The sequence below is a fragment of the Xenopus laevis genome, chromosome 1S, assembly GCF_017654675.1.
Source record: "Xenopus laevis strain J_2021 chromosome 1S, Xenopus_laevis_v10.1, whole genome shotgun sequence".
NCBI lineage: Eukaryota > Metazoa > Chordata > Amphibia > Anura > Pipidae > Xenopus > Xenopus laevis.
The window spans coordinates 119,420,824-119,440,903 of NC_054372.1; the positions used below are offsets into that span (position 1 = coordinate 119,420,824).

The 20,080-nt window shown below is 39.1% G+C and overlaps 1 protein-coding gene across 3 annotated transcripts in view; it reads left to right on the forward strand.

The window, feature by feature from the left end:
• Positions 1–20,080, forward strand: part of LOC108706964 (tight junction protein ZO-2) — a 54,850-nt gene that overhangs the window by 10,822 nt on the left and 23,948 nt on the right. The window contains exons 1-5 of one of the 3 annotated variants that reach the window (XM_018243833.2): positions 111–746; positions 9,407–9,460; positions 11,387–11,511; positions 15,943–16,045; positions 16,894–17,494. In XM_018243833.2, the coding sequence (XP_018099322.1) occupies positions 648–746; positions 9,407–9,460; positions 11,387–11,511; positions 15,943–16,045; positions 16,894–17,494 (982 nt within the window). In that variant the 5' untranslated portion in view covers positions 111–647. Of the gene's footprint in view, positions 1–110; positions 747–9,406; positions 9,461–11,386; positions 11,512–15,942; positions 16,046–16,893; positions 17,495–20,080 lie in introns of those variants that run through there. The other 2 variants (XM_018243832.2, XM_018243834.2) reach the window with 2 other exon arrangements.

The window sequence follows — 20,080 nt, forward strand, 5'->3', positions numbered from 1 at the left end:
AAAAATAATTATTATTGTTTAGAAAGTAAAAAAAAAAAGTGGTGAATTGCTTTCCACCTAGAGCAGTTCCCTCAGCTCCCTTGCTCTGGGGTCGGCCCAGCCCCCGTCTCTGCAGAGAGCAGCGTCCCCTCCCTCCTTGTTCGCTTTGAAACTTCCAGTTTGATCTTTCGTGTTGGTTGCTCCTAAGACTGAACCACTGCTCCAGAGAGGTGTTTCCACTGGATCGGGCGCTGCTTGTCAATAGCGTCCGCACGGCTTAGCCTTCGTTCTGGATATTTTATCGCGTTCAGCCATCACGCGGCTAGCTAGAAATACGTCCAGTAACACAGCCGGGTAGCTGCTCTGTGGCTGCGATTTAAAGCACCAGTGTCGCTCCCCTGTAGGAGGAATGATGGTAGAGGTCCGCTGGAAGGTTGCCTCTGGGGAGTTTGTTACACTTGATAGAGGAGGGGAACAGGCATGCTTTATAGTGCGCTGCTAGTTCTTGGTTGCAGTAGTACACTACAGTAGCACAGAGGGTTCATGCTCAGAGGAAGCGAGGGATCTGTTCCCGGTGATATTGTCGCACTCGGCCAATGTAACAGCAGCAGCGGCAAGGAAGCAGAAGCCGCCGGGCTACTAGTAGCCACATCATCTTATGCAGGTCCATGATTGCTGGCAAGATGCCCGTGAGAGGAGACAGGTTATTTGCCCATCAGTTCCCTCCGCCTCATCACAGCAGCAAGAATTTATCAGCATGGCTTGGGGTAAGTGGGACCCCGGGACACTTTCCTTTCTCTGCCTGCAGATATTTAGTACACGAACATGGGGGAGGGACTGACTCTCAAGATTCGGTTATTTCAGCCATAATAATAATAATAGGGAATTGTCTGCAGTTTTTAACTCCAAAAGCCACCGGGGGATTCCATCTCATAACCCTTGTACTGGCTGCAAACCCCATCCAAGCCTTTCAGAGGTTATTGGGGGGGGGGCCCAAAAAAATAGTTTCAGTCCCCCTTCTTTGAGGATATTTGTCATAAACATAGACTGAAACTGTTAATCAGTCAGTAGCCCACTGGGCCCCCAGCTGTCTATGTCTACTTTCTTTATAATTTTGCTCCTTCTCCCTACACAGCAGTGTGGCTACAACAGGAGGAGCTTAGTTCTGATCTCTTTGGTGTGTACATGGTTGCTTTTGGAAGTTTAAAATACTAGTATGTGGTGACACACACTGAAAACCAGTTTCTTTTTCTGTAACTACAGAGGAAGCAGACCCTGCGGCTGCAGGAAGGCCCAAGAGGTATAGGGGCCCCCTCTAGGCCCTAATTTCAACATATATATTGGTTAAAAAAAAGGATAATCTCTGTTTATGTTGGGGGCCTTAAAATTAATTTGCTGTGGGGCCCAGTTACATCTAGTTACGCCACTGTATACATCAGTGCCTGACTGGGACACCAGGGGCCCACCCAAAAACCTTTGACTAAGGGCCCACTAATTAATCTTAGACCAAGGGCCCACTCTTAGTACTATTATTTTTCCTCTCATTACTCAACCTATATTCTCCTAATCTCTTTCTTTTACATACTATAATCTATTATTCCATCTATTTAGCCTCTTTATTCTCATAGAAATAGGGAATGACCATGAAATATGCCAAATGTTTAGCAGCATGAGGGTCCACTGAAACCTTGGCCCACTGGGACTTTTCCTGGTATCCTGGTGGGCCAGTCCAACACTGGTATACATATATTTCTTTTGTAACTACACTGAAACCTAGCAAACGAATGAACCAGAGCTTCAAGTGTTAGTGAAAAGTTTTTAAGCTCCTCTATCTATAATCCTCCATGTACACTGGTATCAAGTTATCAGTCATCCACTGCATTCATTGCCTGGCCAGGCTCTTGTGGGTCTGACTGGGATATATTGAGTCATGCGGACTGATCTATTTCAAGGTCAGGTGTAACAGTGATCGACATAGCACAAGTATTTACGTAGCTGTCATTGTATAGGATCTTTAAAAATGTTTCTTGTTAACTTAAATTAAAGCACAATTTACAAGCAGGTGGCATTGTGGTTTCCTAAATACCCAAGCCGTTTTTAACGGTTACAGATTTATACAGCAGATCAGCAAATAGTAGAACAGTGTCAAAGGAAGATATTGCTGAAAAGTCATTGTAGAAGATAAATTCATCATTTATGTATTGCCAGAGATTTGTGCTTTGCTGGGCAATAACATTATAACAAAGAAGAGGCTTAGAATAAATTAACAAGAATTGCTGGATGAATCCATTAAATAAGAAGCATTTCCAGAGAATGAATACAACTTATAAAAACTGTCCAATTTTCCCACACATAGTGGCAACAAGTATAGGATTGTGCTAGTTATAAATTCTAGGGGTGTTGTCGGACATGGGTCTCTTCAGTGTTGTTGAAGAGTTACTCCAAGCACCCAATGACAGCCACAATCTTAAGAGAGATCTGGGAGTTGTAGTTTAATGATTTCACATCTGTATGTTGCAATTTGTTTTGCTCCAGGCCTCGCCATCACTAATGACCAACGAGTTTGTATATGTGGACCAAACATAGGATGTTTGTTTGGCAGGACCAAACATAGGATGTTGGTTTGCCACTGATGTTGAGAATTGTCTATGTTGGAAGTGTATACTGGGTAAGGCAAGTTGCTGGTTTCAGCGTGCAAATTCCAAATGATATATTACTGTAGATTCCAAGGAGCCTGTGTCACACTCCCCAAAGTAATCAGAATAATGTATATAGTAGGAATATATTAAGGCATGCATCAAGGCAGTATTTTCACACTTGAAAAAAGGTTATACCCGAAACATGTAGTGTTGACACTGCTAATAAATGAAACACTTGCAGTTTTGAAAATACTGCCTTGATGCTGTTTATTCCTACTCTTTACATTATTCGGAAGTGTATACTGTCATTATTAAACACAAGTAGTTATTACCTCCAAATACGTTAGTCTGAAAGTTGTGTATCTGTATAGAATTACAGGGGATTCCAGAAAATTAAACTACAAAAATTGTAGAATCTATATATGCTTCACAACCAGTGCCGGCCGTAGTAGATTCTACATTCTGCAGCAAGTGGTGAAAGTAGCATCATAGTTTTGTCTTTTATGGCCTGTCAGATATAGTAGCCTCTACTGAAGCTGGCTTCATGTTTGTCTAAATGGGTTATCTCAGAACTCTTGGCTGTTTGACATCTGCTAGCATGTCTATTGGTTTAAGCTCTTTCTGACTGACAGGCCAGAGTCAGAGTGTTGCTCAGCCCTATAAGGGCTCTTACCTATTGGCATTTTTTTGTGCAGTTAATGTGCATTTGAGCATGCTTACATAACTGAAGGAAGAGGTAAAGAGCTTGCAATTTAAAAAGAGCTTGCAATTTAAAAATGTATACACCCATTTATTGTGCATTGCTTAGAATGTGTTAACACAATTATAAATACATGCTACTACTAATAATAAGCTACTTAGATAACATTATATTCTGACTGATTGTACCCAACAACATTTAAATCTTCAGTTGTGTTTCATTGTGCAGTGCACATCCACAGAATGTTCAGATGAAGAGACAGGCCTTTAACTTGGAAAAAAACGCACTACCTTGCATTTAAAAAAACTCAGTATTATGCTGCTTCAGCGTGCATTTCAGCAGACAAACTTTCAGATGCCTTTGTGTAAGCCTAACCAAGACCCACTAGCTAACTTGTTGCATTAGGTTGATGGTACGGTAAATAAAATGTTTTACCAGGGCAGATTCACATTAATACTTAATGCCAATGTATTTTTGGTCATTTTGTTGCCCACACTGAAGAAAATTTAGCATGGACAAGAAAACTTCCTATCTGCCATCATGTACCCAGTCTCTTTGAACTTGTCAGGGCATTGCTAGTGACACCAGGCTCTTCTGATCTCCTGACCCACAAGCACATGAAGTTTAAGATTTAGATTTCACTTTTTTTCTAAATGGACCACTTTGTAGACAAAAATATGTCCTTATGACATTTGCTGGAAGAACATGGGAATGATATGGGTAGTTATCTTTTAGCCAGGTATTGAACTGGGGCAGTAATCTATTCTATGGGTTGGCAGCCAAAATTGTGTCCCTGTACTGTTTAGAATGGAGTGCCAAACCCTTATGAAAAAATGTTAAGGAGCCACACCAAGGGCAGATTATTTGTGGTTATAGCCCTGGACAGTGCTCCGTGTCGGACTGGCCCACTGGGATACCAGAAAAACTCCCGGTGGGCCCAGGTGTCAGTGGGCCCTCTTGCTCTTAACATTTGATCTATTTAATGGCCATTTCCTATTTCTTTAAGGGGCTTAAAAATGAAAGAATAGAGTATAGTATTGTAGAAATAAAAGACTAGGAGAAGAAAGAGGTTGAGAGAAGAAAGGTTGAATAATAGTTTGGAAAGTGGGCCCATGGTCTAAGGTTTTCTGGTGGGCCCCTAGCATCTCAGTCCGACCCTGGCAGTGCTCATGGCTCCTTCCACACATCAGCTTCCAAAAATTTGGTGCTGGGTCCCTAGAGACTAAGGAACCAGATGAGAATTTAGATAGCCCTTTTGATAATCAACCAATGCTTTTATTTTCCCCTTATTTCAAGTTTAGACAACTCCACTATCTATATGCTTTCATTCTCCTTTATGATGTACTTTACATCAGTGTTGGAAAGGAAATCCTGTATAGATTTGTTTGGCAGTGTTGGAAGCTTTGAATAGCAGACAGAAGCAAATCAATTCACTATAGTAATAGGAGACCACATTTAATATAGTCAGTAAAGGTTATGAACTTTAGTTTAGTAGTCAATACTGCATTAGGAAAAGTGCTGACTTACTAGTTTTATTCATAGGGATGCTACTATATTTTATTTTGCAGCAAAATGTATTTTTGTACTCATCAGAAAAGATATTTTTCTGGATGCTGCAGGCTCTGCATGACTTTGTTGGAGATTTATACTTGCTCCATTGAAAGATTATTGCTTAGAAAAACACCGTTAAACATTCTAGCATCATCAGAGCTGTCCAACTGGATGGATGTGTGATGGATATAGCCTGCCAAGAGATTTTCTTTGCCTTAGACCTGGCAACTCTGTAGAGTTCAGTAGCTCACGCTGTCCTGTTGGAGGCATGGGTTAGGATTTATTTTTACCATACGAAGCAGTATGACAGCTCTCATCATGTGCTAATTTTTTTTAGTTTGATCCATTTTTATGGATTGTGTGAAAAGGCTTATTGCATATTGTAACGGAACATTGGGAAACTCTGACATTGTATTTTCCACTAACACATTCTGCACCTAAAAATACTCCCCTAAAAATACATTTTTAGGTTTAGGCCTTTGAAGGTGCTGGTGGGCTGTCCTTCCTCTGTTCAAAGTTTATAGGGCATTAAATAAATACAAATGCACTGCAAACAAGCTATACCACATGCCTGCACTAGATATAAAGAAGTAGACCATTCTGTGTTCTTCTGGCGGTATGGCAGTTTTGTATTTCCAGTGGTGAGTTTTTGTATTTAGATATTTAATTTCTGTATTTAGCAGTACTTTTTCTTTCCCATAATTTCCCATAATTGCACAAAACATTGCTTTATTGCATATTTTTATTTATACATTTACATACACAATAAGCTGCTGCCATCATTTAAATGGGGGATACAAACCTTCCTTTAGTTTAAGTTAACTGTTTTCCATTCTTGGCAATGTTTCAATTATTTTTCTTTTCTTGTTTTGTAGACCCTGACCCCAGCTGCCAAAAATTGTTCTTTGAGGTTACATTTTTATAGCTATTGTTATTTCTATTACTTTGTTTCTATTTAGGCACTCCTGTATTCCTCTTCTAGTCTCACATTCAAATCACTACCTGGTTGCTCAGGTAAATAGTACCCTAGAAACGTGAATGCTGCTGAAATTCTAACGTGGAGAGGGGTACAACAAAAAAGCTAAAGCATTTCAAACAAGATGAAGACAAGTCTGTGAATATCTCTGTCATACTAAATATTAGCATAAAGCTAACCTCTCCTCTCGGCTCGCTCCAAGTGTCTTCACTGCAGGTACCTCATTGAGATGTGTGCAGATACAAGGAGAGCCTATTTAGTCCCAAAAATGCCTACTCGTGTTAAGGTGGCCATAGTCTTTAAGATTCTTCTCTCCCTAACAATCAATTTTAGTGTGATCCAACGAATCCATCGAATTATCATGAGGTTAGTGAGCACCAAACGATCATGCATCCAGCAGAAAATCGATCGGCCAGGTTAGAAAATTTTCATTGTTCATAGTGAAAACTATCCATTGTCTAATTGTTTGCATGGTCAAGCAGGCAGCTACCCATAGTTTACCTAGTTTCAACTAGACAATGTTCTTTTTACTGTAGTCGATGGATAAATCGGACATTTAAGCGATTTTAGGATAAGCTTGGTCTCCCGATAAGAAAATATATTTTAGATACATTTTAACTTTTATGGCCACGTTTAAGGTGGCCATGGATGTTAAGATTTTTAACAATTGGACAATGGATATATTTCAATGTGAGCGATAAAAATCTTCTAACCTGCCCTAACAATTTACTGACCAATGTTGAACGAAAAATCGTTAGATGCACGACCATCGTTCAGCGTTAACTAACCTCGTGATAATTTGACAGAATTGTCGAATCGCAGTAAAATCGGTTGTTAAGGAAGGAAAAATATCAATATCAAAATGCTCCCGCCAAAGGGCTGCTACTTGGTTCATTCATCCCCGTCTCCTTCGGCCAGATATCGATCGGGGAAGCCTGTCCCCCATACACGGGCAATAAGCTGCCGACTCGGTCTTTTGGCAGCTTTTATCGGTCCGTGTATGGCCACTTTTACAGTGCCAAGAGAGATAATGTGTTCTGTATAAGTCTCCCTCCAGTCTGCTTTCAGAACATTTTAGTTCCTTTTTCAAGTTGATTACAATGAAGCTGTGGTGTTCTCTGGTATATAGAGGCAGATATACCTTTTATAAAAGTTACTAGGAATTTATATTAAACTGTAAATTAAGACTTTTCTTGCTTTGGCAGTTTCTTTTCTTTTCTCCAAGTTTCCCTTTTTTTAAAAGGACTTAAAGAATGCCAAGAATGTATTGTGCCTTGAGAAGGAGAGGCAGTTTCCACTGTGGCGTTGCTGAATAACATTATTGTCTGTGGCGCACAGTGGGTAGCTTCTTAGCCGGCATTAGATATTGGTTTTGTTTGTCCATTGGTTGTCTGATCATCAGCTGCAGCTACAGTCTGTACAAACAGTGACTGTATGCTAATTACATGCACACAGGCTTCTTATTGTTCCATTTTTATTCTACTGGCACCTAGGGGTTTTAAATGTTATTTTACAGTCAATGTTTGTTTAGAACAAAAATTGCAAGGAAAATGTGAAATTTTAAAAAATACATATTACAATAGTGTGGAAGTGTGGAATAACCAATGGTATTTAAAGGGCCACAATACGTTATTTAAAAAAAAAAAAAAAAAAATTGATTGAAATGTTCTTGAGTTTTTAGGCTTTGATAAGCAACCAATTCCTTTCTTGGCAGGTGCATTTAAATAAAGAGATGTAAAGGTAGGTAGGCATGGACCCTGCTACTTCTAAATTGGACCTGTTTATTCAAGTGTGCAAATAAGAGGATTCATAGCCTGGATTATCAGTCTGGGCAAGGTGCCTGCCAGAAAGGCTGCCCTAGGGTTTCTCTCACTGTCCAACTATATGTATGTGTGTGTATATATATATATATATATATATATATATATATATATATATATATATATATATATATATATATATATATACAATTCCAACGTTTATGATGCACTAATCCCAATGTATATCAGAGTCAAGGGTGCTGATCCCAATAGCAGTGAGTAATTCCGCTTCTTAGTTATATTGGTCCAACCAGATCGCACTCCATATTTAAAACATAGCTTTTAATAGCTTGTTAAAATGTATCAAAAAATGGCATTCTTCACAACATAGTAGCAGCGTCATTTGTATCAAGACACTTATCTGTTAAAAGTCCAGCATAAACGCTATATTCATCCACACTCACGCGACGTTTCGGGACACATCCGTTCCCTTTCTCAAGCGTATGTATCGTGTAGTAGCGTGTAGGACTCCATTGCACACACTTTCTGCTTCCTCGTTAGGCGGGGCATACGTGGTAAGTAACTGTGATGATGCTTCCTCACCTGGAGGCCGGATCTGCACGTCGGTCACCACATATCTCCACCCTCCCGTTACTATGCAAAGTCCATAGTTACCAAAGAAAAGAAATATATCAGTAACAGCAAATTACATGGGCATTTTTCACTATATCTGATAATTGTAGTTGTTTGAGCAAATTATGCCAAAATGAAAAGCAACTTTTGCTTTTCATTTTGGCATAATTTGCTCAAACAACTACAATTATCAGATATAGTGAAAAATGCCCATGTAATTTGCTGTTACTGATATATTTCTTTTCTGTGTGAAAGCAGTCTATATATATATATATATATATATATATATATATATATATATATATATATATATATATATATATATATATATATATATATATATATATATATATATATATATATATATATACACATATATACACACACACACACACACACACACACACACACACACACATATATATATATATATATATATATATATATATATATATATATATATATATATATATATATATATATATATATATATATATATATTGGTCCAACCAGATCGCACTCCATATTTAAAACATAGCTTTTATTAGCTTGTTAAAATGTATCAAAAAATGGCATTCTTCACAACATAGTAGCAGCGTCATTTGTATCAAGACACTTATCTGTTAAAAGTCCAGCATAAACGCTATATTCATCCACACTCACGCGACGTTTCGGGACACATCCGTTCCCTTTCTCAAGCGTATGTATCGTGTATATATATATATATATATATATATATATATATATATATATATACACACATACATATACACATATATATATATATATATATATATATATACATATACATATATATATATAATGTGTGTATAACTTTATATAACATACAGACTAAAATAGGAGATTATATATTGATTATAAACATGATTTAGCAAACAGGAAGACTTTTCTTGATGATTCAAATGTATTTAGTGTTTATCTAATGCATATATATTCCATGGGTGCGTTTATGTTTGTCTTTAATTTTTCATTTTCTTTTAATTTAATCCTTTTATGTAAAGCAAAGCAAACCATGACCTTCCTAACCACTGATTACTATTATGACTGAATAATACTGTTATATGAGTGGCTGTTATAAACGTTATGGTGCTGTGAATTGTTGCTTGACAGGTATTGATTATGTTGCCCTCCTTTTTTCATTCTGCAGGCCTCTAGCATGGAAGAACTCATATGGGAGCAGTTCACAGTGACCTTGCAAAAGGTAAGCTTATTAAACGTCCCCCCCCATTTTTAAACATCACTCATATATTACACTTGTGATTTGACTGCTCTTAATTCTTTTTGACATGCTGTTAATCTTTTTTGCCTGGGCTATAAATATACCCCCTTTTGTGTCTGGTTCAATTGATTAATTTAGTGATATAAACATATTCTACTATATGCTGGGAGTGTAGTTTACATTGTTGCTTCTCCCTGATCCTTAAAATATGACATAACAATTGTTAAAGATAATCACTATTAGACTTGCACGTTTGTTTTTGGCTAGTGTTGCCACATATTTAAATGAAAATTGGCAGCAGTGAAATAAAGGTAGCAAGATTTGTATCAGTGTAGTTTAATTGGGTGGCTAAGGACATCATTGGGCAGATTAGGGGTACACTCAGGTCTGGCGGGGTGTAACAACATGGGTGCCTGAATTTACTGGCAGTTTCATTTTTATTTTCCTAATTTTTAATAGCAGCTTCAGCCTGGGACAGTATTTTACTGGCTATACCAGTGAAATAACCTGCGGCAACTCTGTTATTGACTGACATGCAAACCACTAGATTCTACATGTAGGTACAATATATGTAAATCAGGCTAATTCAAGGGAAGTCTACTGTAATACCGAGCCCCTAGCTAAGGAAGGGCTCCATTCCTGATGTGGTGTTTTCTACTGTTACTACTAATAAATACGGGCTCTGTGCTTTTTCTCCTTCTGAAGCCGCATACCCTTGCAATCATTTTTACCTGCTGGTGACCCAGATATGTTGCCATTCTTGGCTAAGCAAATGCCGAACATTGTTAGCAGGGTGTGAGTGACATTCTGGCAAAGGCTATGCTTCTTGCCCAAGCAAATGGAAACAAACATCATCTGGTCATCCAAATCAATTCTGATAACCGTTATATGGGGTATAATTTAACCTGTATTGTAAAAATCTAAAGCTATCAAAGTAAGTTACATATAAATAATATAGGTACATCTTGGTTGCAGGGGAGGGAGAAATTTGCTGGAGTGTTTTTGTTAGAAAGTCATAAACTTAGCACGAAAAAAAAAGCTTAGAATAGGTGCAAATGACACTTTATTTGAAGGCTGACTTTACCTTAAAGTTATTTTATAGTCTACCATTAAACTGGCTGTTGTATGGGAACAGAAAAACAAGCTTCTCCATAATGGTGGAAAAACCCATACCTTTATAACCAGACTAGTGCTAGTGGGGACATTTAACTGGTTTTAAATGGGAGTGCAATTCCAAAATTACACTTTATGTATGTGTTTATACCCCACCAAATAGGTTAAGTAGCTCTATATCTTAATTAAAATATTCTTTCTTTAGGCTAGAGTCTCACATAGCTGTGTCTCTGCCTGCAGATCAATGCAGGAGGAGAAACAGCCATTGCTCTGTCATCTGCAGATCCTTCTGTATCTGCACTGACAGGTAGGGCGTAGACCTGTGTGCAGACACATAGAGCAACTTTCAGCTGTGAAACTCTAAAATATGCATTTTTAAAAATTATTTATTCAATTCTTTTCATTATCTAATGTTGAAGGAGGGTAAGAGAATTTTCATCCTTTTGGGATTATGGCTTTCACTGCCTGAACTAAATACAATAGTAATTTATTGTGTATTACTTTTTAAATTTCTGTATCAGAAAGCAGAGTTATAAGAGCAGGCAGATCCACCCTTGTATGCAATCAATTTAAATGTATTTTTTTGGGTACATTTTACGCAAACGTTATTGAGAAATGGGCACTTTTTTGCATTTTTGTATAATGGCAGACAGCTACTCCCTCTCATTTATTCCTTTTAGAAGTCCTTCATTTAATTTCTGTTTCTAGAATGTGTTCAATGTTGCTGGTAGGAACCATGAAACATGGATGCCATAGTTCATATTTATGTTTTTTTATTTTATTTGCTTATTTCAGGATAGCAAAAAGGGATTTGGCATTGCTGTCTCTGGAGGCAAAAATAATCCCCATTTTGAAAATGGAGAACCTTCAATTGTAATCTCAGATGTGCTTCCTGGTGGCCCAGCCGATGGCTGTCTGCAGTAAGTACTGACACCAACTGTAGTTCTAATTGTGTATTTGGGATGGTGTGGGTATAATATCTTGTAATATCTGGAGCAGTAAACAGTTTTGTTGAATATAAGCAAAATGTTCTGGTGTGTGTGGGCGGGGGGGGGGGTGCAAGCACAGTCTCATCTTCCATCAAAAATAGTTTTTTTTGTTTTTCTTTTGCTTTCTTGTATTTTGGTGGTGCTGTCTTGTATTTGTTCATGACATGATTACAGGTTTCTAAAATATATAATTCTTTATATAGCGTTAGTGTTAGTGCAATGCTTATTATTATTCACCTGCACCAGTGTAGGTTACATAGTAACATAGTAACATAGTAAGTAAGGTTGAAAAAAGACACATGTCCATCGAGTTCAACCTTTTTTTTTTGTTTATTAACTACCTATCTGCCAGTTGATCCAGAGGAAGGCAAAAAAAACCCATCTGAAGCCTCTCCAATTTGCCTTAGAGGGGGAAAAATTCCTTCCTGACTCCAAAATGGCAATCGGACTAGTCCCTGGATCAACTTGGACTATGAGCTATTTCCCATAACCCTGTATTCCCTTACTTGCTAAAAAGCCATCCAACCCCTTCTTAAAGCTATCTAATGTATCAGCCTGTACAACTGATTCAGGGAGAGAATTCCACATCTTCACAGCTCTCACTGTAAAAAACCCCTTCCGAATATTTAGGCGGAACCTCTTTTCTTCTAATCGGAATGGGTGACCTCGTGTCAGCTGGAAAGACCTACTGGTAAATAAAGCATTAGAGAGATTGTTATATGATCCCCTTATATATTTATACATAGTCATCATATCTCCCCTTAAGCGCCTCTTCTCCAGCGTGAACATCCCCAATTTGGCCAGTCTTTCCTCATAGCTAAGATTCCGCTCTATACAGTGGAAGAATGACCCCCTCCTCCCGTGACTCTATGCCCCTTTTAATACAGCTCAAGACCTTATTTGCCCTTGATGCTGCTGACTGGCATTGCTTGCTACAGCCAAGTTTATCATCTACAAGGACTCCAAGGTCCTTTTCCATAATGGATTTGCCTAGTGCAGTCCCATTAAGGGTATAAGTGGCTTGGATATTTTTACATCCCAGGTGCATGACTTTACATTTATCAACATTGAATCTCATTTGCCACTTAGCTGCCCAGATTGCCAGTTTGTCAAGATCCTGTTGCAAGGATGCCACATCCTGGATGGAATTAATTGGGCTGGATAATTATGTGTCATCTGCAAACACTGATACATTACTTACAACACCCTCCCCTAAGTCATTAATGAACAAGTTAAATAAAAGTGGACCCAATACTGAGCCCTGGGGGACCCCACTAAGAACCTTACTCCAAGTAGAGAATGTCCCATTAACAACCACCCTCTGTACCCGATCCTGTAGCCAGTTTCCTATCCATGTGCAAACGACTTCATTAAGCCCAACAGACCTTAGTTTAGAAATCAGTCGTTTGTGGGGCACAGTATCAAACGCTTTGGCAAAATCCAAATAGATCACATCTACTGCCCCCCCACTATCCAGAATCTTACTTACCACATCATAAAATGCAATCAAATTCGTCTGACATGACCTATCCTTCATAAAGCCATGCTGATTGTTGCTCATAATGCCATTCATTAGGACAAAATTTTGAATGTGATCCCTTAACAAGCCTTCAAATAATTTGCCCACCACAGATGTCAAGCTTACTGGCCTATAATTGCCAGGCTGAGATCGTAATCCCTTTTTAAATATTGGAATAACATCAGCTTTTCTCCAATCCATAGGCACCATACCAGATGACAGTGAATCTGAGAAAATCAGAAATAAGGGCTGGTCTAAAACTGAACTAAGCTCTCTTAGAACCCAGGGGTGTATGCCATCAGGCCCTGGAGCCTTGTTTACATTAATTTGTATTAAAGCTTTTTGAATCATATCCTGAGTCAGCCACTGACTAGATTGAGCTGGATCATTCGTGCAGTTATTAAGTGAGCCTGTGAACCCAGACTCCTCTATTGTATACACTGAAGAAAAGAACTGATTTAACACATTTGCCTTATCTGTATCTGTTACAACCATACTGGTACCATTATTTAATGGAGCAACACTCTCAACCTGCATCTTTTTACTATTAATATATTTAAAAAACTTTTTAGGGTTAGTTTTCACCTCCACCGCAATTAACTCTTCATTTCTTTTCTTAGCCTTCCGGATTGCTGATTTACAACATTTATTACAGTGTTTATATTCATTAAATGCAGCTTCTGTCCCTACAGATTTGTAGTTTTTAAATGCCTTTCTCTTCTTTCCCATTAACATCTTTACCTCTGTATTAAGCCACACAGGATGATTCTTAGAGCTTCTACGTTTAGTCCTTAAGGGAATAAATTGAGAACAGTAATGATTTAATATCATTTTAAAGGACAACCATTTCTGTTCTGTGTTTTTAGCTGAAAACCTAATGCCCCAATCAATGCTCTGTAGGGCAGCCCTCAAGGCACTAAAATTAGCTTTGGCAAAATTCATGGTTTTTGTTGCCCCAGTATATTTTTGTTTTTTGCACCAGACATTAAAAGATATAACATTATGGTCACTATTACCCAGGGGTTCAATGACTTGCACATTTGCTATAAGTTCTGGGTCATTTGAGATCACTAAATCAAGAATAGCATTTTTTCTGGTAGGCTCCTCAACAACCTGTGCTAAAAAATTGTCGTGCAATAAGTTTATAAACTTGTTCCCATTAACTGATCTAGCAGTACCTGTACCGTTGCTCCAGTCAATATCTGGGTAATTGAAATCCCCCATTATCATTACTTTACCTAAACTAGCAGCCTTTTCTATTTGCATTAGGAGCTTTGTCTCTTCCTCCTCACTTACATTAGGGGGTCTATAGCATACTCCTACAATTAATTTGCTGGATTCTTTACAATTGGTGAAGAACTCCACCCATACGACTTCTGGCCCCTCATTTTCTAACACAACCTCCTCCTTTATATGAGCTTTTAAATCCTGCCTAACATACAGACATACCCCTCCTCCTTTTCTATTGCCTCTGTCCCTCCGAAACAAAGTATAGCCACTGATATTTACTGCCCAGTCATGCGACTCATTCAGCCATGTTTCGGCCACACCAATCACATCATATTTTCCTTCCATCACCAGCAGCTCCAGCTCTCCCATTTTACCAGTCAGACTTCTTGCATTTGTAAACATACATTTAATACTGGCACCATATTGAACATATGACATGTGGTCCTCCCTATCCTTAACAGTATCCCTAGCCAAATCTCCTCCCCCATTTTCCCTTTCTTTGCCCACTATCTCATCTAACCTGTCTACCACTGAATCTTTTACTGAACCCTCCCCCCCACACCTAGTTTAAAATCTCCTCCAACCCTCTAGCCATCTTCTCTCCCAAAACAGCTGCCCCATCATCATTGAGGTGCAGCCCATCCCTAGCAAAGAGCCTGTAGCCGACTGAAAAATCAGCCCAGTTCTCCAAAAACCCAAAACCCTCCTCCCTACACCAATCTTTTAGCCACGCATTAATCTCCCTACGCTCCCGCTGTCTCCTTAGCGTTGCTCGTGGCTCAGGTAATATCTCTGAGAAAATTACCTTGGAAGTCCTCGCCCTCAGCTTTGAACCTAGTTTTTTAAAATAATTTTTGAGGACTTCACCACCTCCTCTAACTTTGTCATTGGTACCTATGTGTACCATGACCGCTGGGTCTTCCGCAGCCCCTCCCAATAATCTGTCAACTCGTTCCACCACATGCCGAACCCTAGCACCAGGCAAGCAGCAGACTGTTCGGCATGTAGGGGCCTTGCGACAGATTACCCTATCCACCTTTCTAATAATTGAATCCCCTATAACTAGAACCTGCCTTTCCTTCCTTGCACTCCCCCCACCACCCGTATTAGAGCCACTGCCTCCCGGGGTGCTCCGAGAGTCAGCCTGCTCCATACACGCCAGTTCGGAGTTTTCCTCCCCAGCATCTTCAGCCAAAACGGCGAATTTGCTGTTTTGGACAAACTGTGGACCAGCCCCCCTACTCTTCTAGGTTCCCTATTACAACACAGACAATATGCATACATGCCGTTTTATCAGTAGCTTAACCTGCCTGTTAGAGGAAAGTAGACCAGAGGACAGCCAAGCAAACATAAAATGCTTGCAGTTAGTGCCTAGGTCAGATGCAAACTGTGCCACTCGATTTATGAAGGAATTTATTGGTTGTGAATTTATGTTAATAGGAAACTAATACTTTACCTTTTTAATACATTTTACTGAGAGAGTGGGCTATGGTCAATTATATTCTTGTTGCTTTCCTTCTGTTAAGGCAATGTTGCTGGTTATAGAACGAACGTGGTTAATGTATTTTAGCAGTGTTGAAAAAAATGAATGTTCTTTTTCATGTTTTTTTCAGAGTAAATGATCGTGTGGTTATGGTTAATGGGACATTAATGGATAATGTGCTCCATTCATTTGCTGTTCAGCAGTTACGGAAATGTGGGAAAACGGCTGTCTTAGTAAGTGTCTGCCTTGTAGTCTACAACATATGAAATTTTGTTGTGGGTCATGAGGGGTGCATACAAGTAGATGTCCTTTTTAATACAGAGTCAGATAGAAAAATTATTGACCAATTTTGCTGCACACACTGGTTGTACGATACAGGCATGAACAGACAGGTGACATATTATCTATTTGGTCAGTGATCATATGTGCAAGTCAGTAATGACCATTGACAAATGGATTTACAAACTAACAAGGCCAGTTAAAGTTATGTAGACCAATACACACAGGCAAATATAGAACAGTTTGTTTGCAAATCTTGCTGACTATATCTGTAAAGACACGTCAATGAGTAACACCAAAAACTAAAAGTAATTAAAATGTAATGTAGTGTTGACCTGCACTGGCAAAAGGTGTGTGTTTGTTTCAGAAAGACTGCTATAGTTTATATAAACAAAGATTCTGTATTGCCATGGGGGCAGTCATTCAAGGTGGAAAAAAAGAGAAAAGGCACAGGTTGTTTAGCAGAGAATAGATAAAACACATTGTATTCTACAGGGCTTCTATGTTATGTGCTATGTAATCTGGGCCTTTTATCCTTTTTTTCTAGCTTGAATGGCTGCCCCATGACCACACAGCAGTTTATTTATATAAACTATAGTAGCATTTCTGAAGCAATCAGGTCAGTTTTACCAGTGCAGGGTAATGGAAATTACTTTTAAACACGTTCATTTCTTGGTGTTACTGTTCCTTTAACAGATTTATCACAGCATGAAATGTCTTGGAAACCACAGGCAACTCTTGTTTGTATTTGAGTTCTAACCAAAATAAATACTATTTTACGGATTTTTTCAATCCTTACAAGGTTGTTAAAAGACCCCGAAAAGTTCAGGTCACTGCAAGGAGGTCACCTTCTCCTGAGCTGGACACTAGAGATGTTGAGGATGATGATGGACCCTTTGATCACAGAAGTGCTTACAGCGGCTACAGTGAGAGGAGTTGGCATAGTGGAAATGGTCATCACAGTAGAGACACAAGTCCAGACCGAGGCTATGGCAAGGACCAGGACCGAGGTCGTTCCTATGAGAGAGATCAAGACTTGGCCCGTGGACGGAGCCGGGAGAGGGATCTGGATGATGGGCGAGAATACAGACGGGAGCGCAGTAGGGATAGAAGCCTAGACCGTGACCAGAGTGAAGAGCGTAGATCCGGAAGAGATCAGAAGAATGTGGACAGAGAGGAATCCTTTGAACGCAGCTACAGTGGAGACTACAGCCCAGATCGGGGCAATGGCAGGAAACTAGCACCAGAATGCAGAAGTGGAAGGGAGATGCCAGTAAATCGCAGTCGTGACAGGCTTCAGTCTCACAGTCCTTCACCTAAACCACACAGAGAAATTGCTTCAGCTCGCAGAGGACTAGATAAGCCCATCAGTGTTCTGCTCAGTAAGAACAAGCCCAGTGAAGGTAGGAATATGAATACAGGCATATTTAATTGTGTGCTCTTGACACCATCCTCTGTCATCAGGAAGGGGAAGAGTTTTAGGCTACCCTTTTCAGACAATAAGAGGACAGTCTCCTATTAAATTTTATGTGTGAATAAAAGTTTATAATGTGACTTTAGAACATTAAGGGCAGAGACACACACGAAGATTTGGGGAGATTTAGTCGCCGGCGACAAATCGCCTCTTCTTCAGGCGACTAATCTCCCCAGACTGCCTTCCCACCGGCTAAAATCTAAATCACCAGCAGGATGGCACTTCTTTTTCCGAAGTTGCCCAAAGATGCCTTATGAGGAATCTTCGGCAACTTTGGAAATCACAACATTAGTCCGCCGAAGAAGAGGCGATTAGTTGTCGGGCAACTAATCGTCTCTTCCCGAATCTTCCTGTGTGTCTCTGCCCTAAAAGGGTGACTGGCAATTTATTTGGCCCCTGTGTTTGCTTTTAAGTTCAAAACCTTTCTCTAGAAATTGTGCTGACTTTCTGGCACCGTTTTATGGAACCTTTGCTATACAAACAATGAAAATACTTGGAGTTTTGCCTGCTATGGACAGTTCTGTTATGTCCCTGGTAAGCTAGCTAAACCACAATAACCAATAATCCCTATGAGCTGCAAGGTCATTCCCCCCTTTTGGATTCTTGAATAGAATGGTATCCTGATATGTATGGGATCTACTTACCACAATGCCTGGGATCTAGAGTTTTCTGGATGAGGGATCTTCATGTACCGTACTTTGGGTAGCCATACCATGAGCCAACAAAAAAAGACCTAAAAACAGGTTTCCTGCTTACAGATTCCATACCTGTACAGGTATAGGATCTATTATTTAGAATGCTTGGGGCCTTGATTTTCTGGATAAGGAATCTTTTCATAAGTTAGATCACCATATCTGAAGTCTGCAAAAAAAAAAAAATACGGATTTATGCATCTTACTTAGGATCAAGTACAAGGTACTGTTTTATAATTACAGGGGAAAAAAGGAAACCATTTAAAATTAGAATTATAATAATGGAGTCTATAAGAAATGGCCTTCCCATATCCATGATAATGGGTTTCCAGATAAGGGAGCTATAATTATACTATAATAGAAGTTCTATGAATTTCAGTGATACAGAGGCTGGAAGACAGAGGTTGATTGGGCAAGGCTGAGACTGCAATATGAGGCAGTAACACTAGCAGTTACAGGAACAAACAGTAATAATATACTGTATTTATTCCAAGAATACTTTCATTACACCAAAACAAAAGAAAAAAAAATGATGGTGTACGGCATTGGTGTAACCAGTTGATACTGGACCCCATCACAAAATCAGTCGGGCCCCTTTAAACTTTAGAATTACCATATATTTCATATATTTTTAAACAGCTTATTAGTCAGTGTTCCGCTGTATATGTCCTTGGTATTTCATCTGCTTGCTTTATTATAGATATGCCACATATATATGGAAGGTTGCCAACTTTCCTGATGACATTGAGGGGTGTGGTGATAATGAAAGGGGCTGGGATTGTGCAGATTAGAGATGCTCGCAGCAGCGTTTTGTCCATGTTCCAAGAAGTTTTGAACTGGAAAATGTGTGTGTGTGTGTGTCTATATATACATACATACACATAGGGGCCCATTTACTTAGTTCGAGTGAAGGAATAGACGAAAAATATTTCGAATGGTCGAATATGGCTACTTCGACCATCGAATGGGATACTTCGACCTTCGACTACGACCTTCGACTTCGAATCGAACGATTTGAACTAAAAATCGTTCGACCATTCGACCCCCTAGTTCGCCACCTAAACCTACCGAGGCCAATGTTAGCCTATGGGGAAGGTCCCCATAAGCTTCCTAACAATTTTCTGATCGAAGGAATATCCTTCGATCGATGGATCGAACGATTATTCCTTCGATCGTTCAATCCTAGGAATATCGCAAAATACTTCGATATTCGAAGTCGAAGGATTTTACTTTGACGGTCGAATATCGAGGGTTAATTAACCCTCGATATTCGACCCTAGGTAAATGTGCCCCTTAATGTAGAAATTATTCTAAAAATTAATGCTGAACTGAACTTATTTTCAAGTTATTTTTTGATACTGAGTAGATTGTGCCTTGCAGACAGTTTATTACAAACTGCCTTCAATTATATGAAGGTATAAGTGTAAATAAATCAGTTCATGTTTATTTATATCCTCTGGGATAACAATCCGGAGACTTGATTTGGCAATGCAATTCCCTATTTCTTCTTGTAGATGTATGAGATGTTACAAAGGAGTGCCTGAGTCATGAACTGTGCAAGGGTATTTGTTAATCAGAACAAAAAATGTTTACGAATGACCATTCGATCGATTTCTGAAGTGTCACTCCATAAATTTGAAAGGACTTAGGTTTCGCCCTCTCATGCAATCCATCTTTAAATTGAAACACAGGCACTTTGATTTATCATTTAGGTGAATAGATTACACCAGTGATTAGCAAAGGGAATTACTTTAACCCCCTCTGAGGTGTAGGCAACTCAGCTGTATTATGATGTGACTGTAGCTGCATCAAAACCGCCCCTC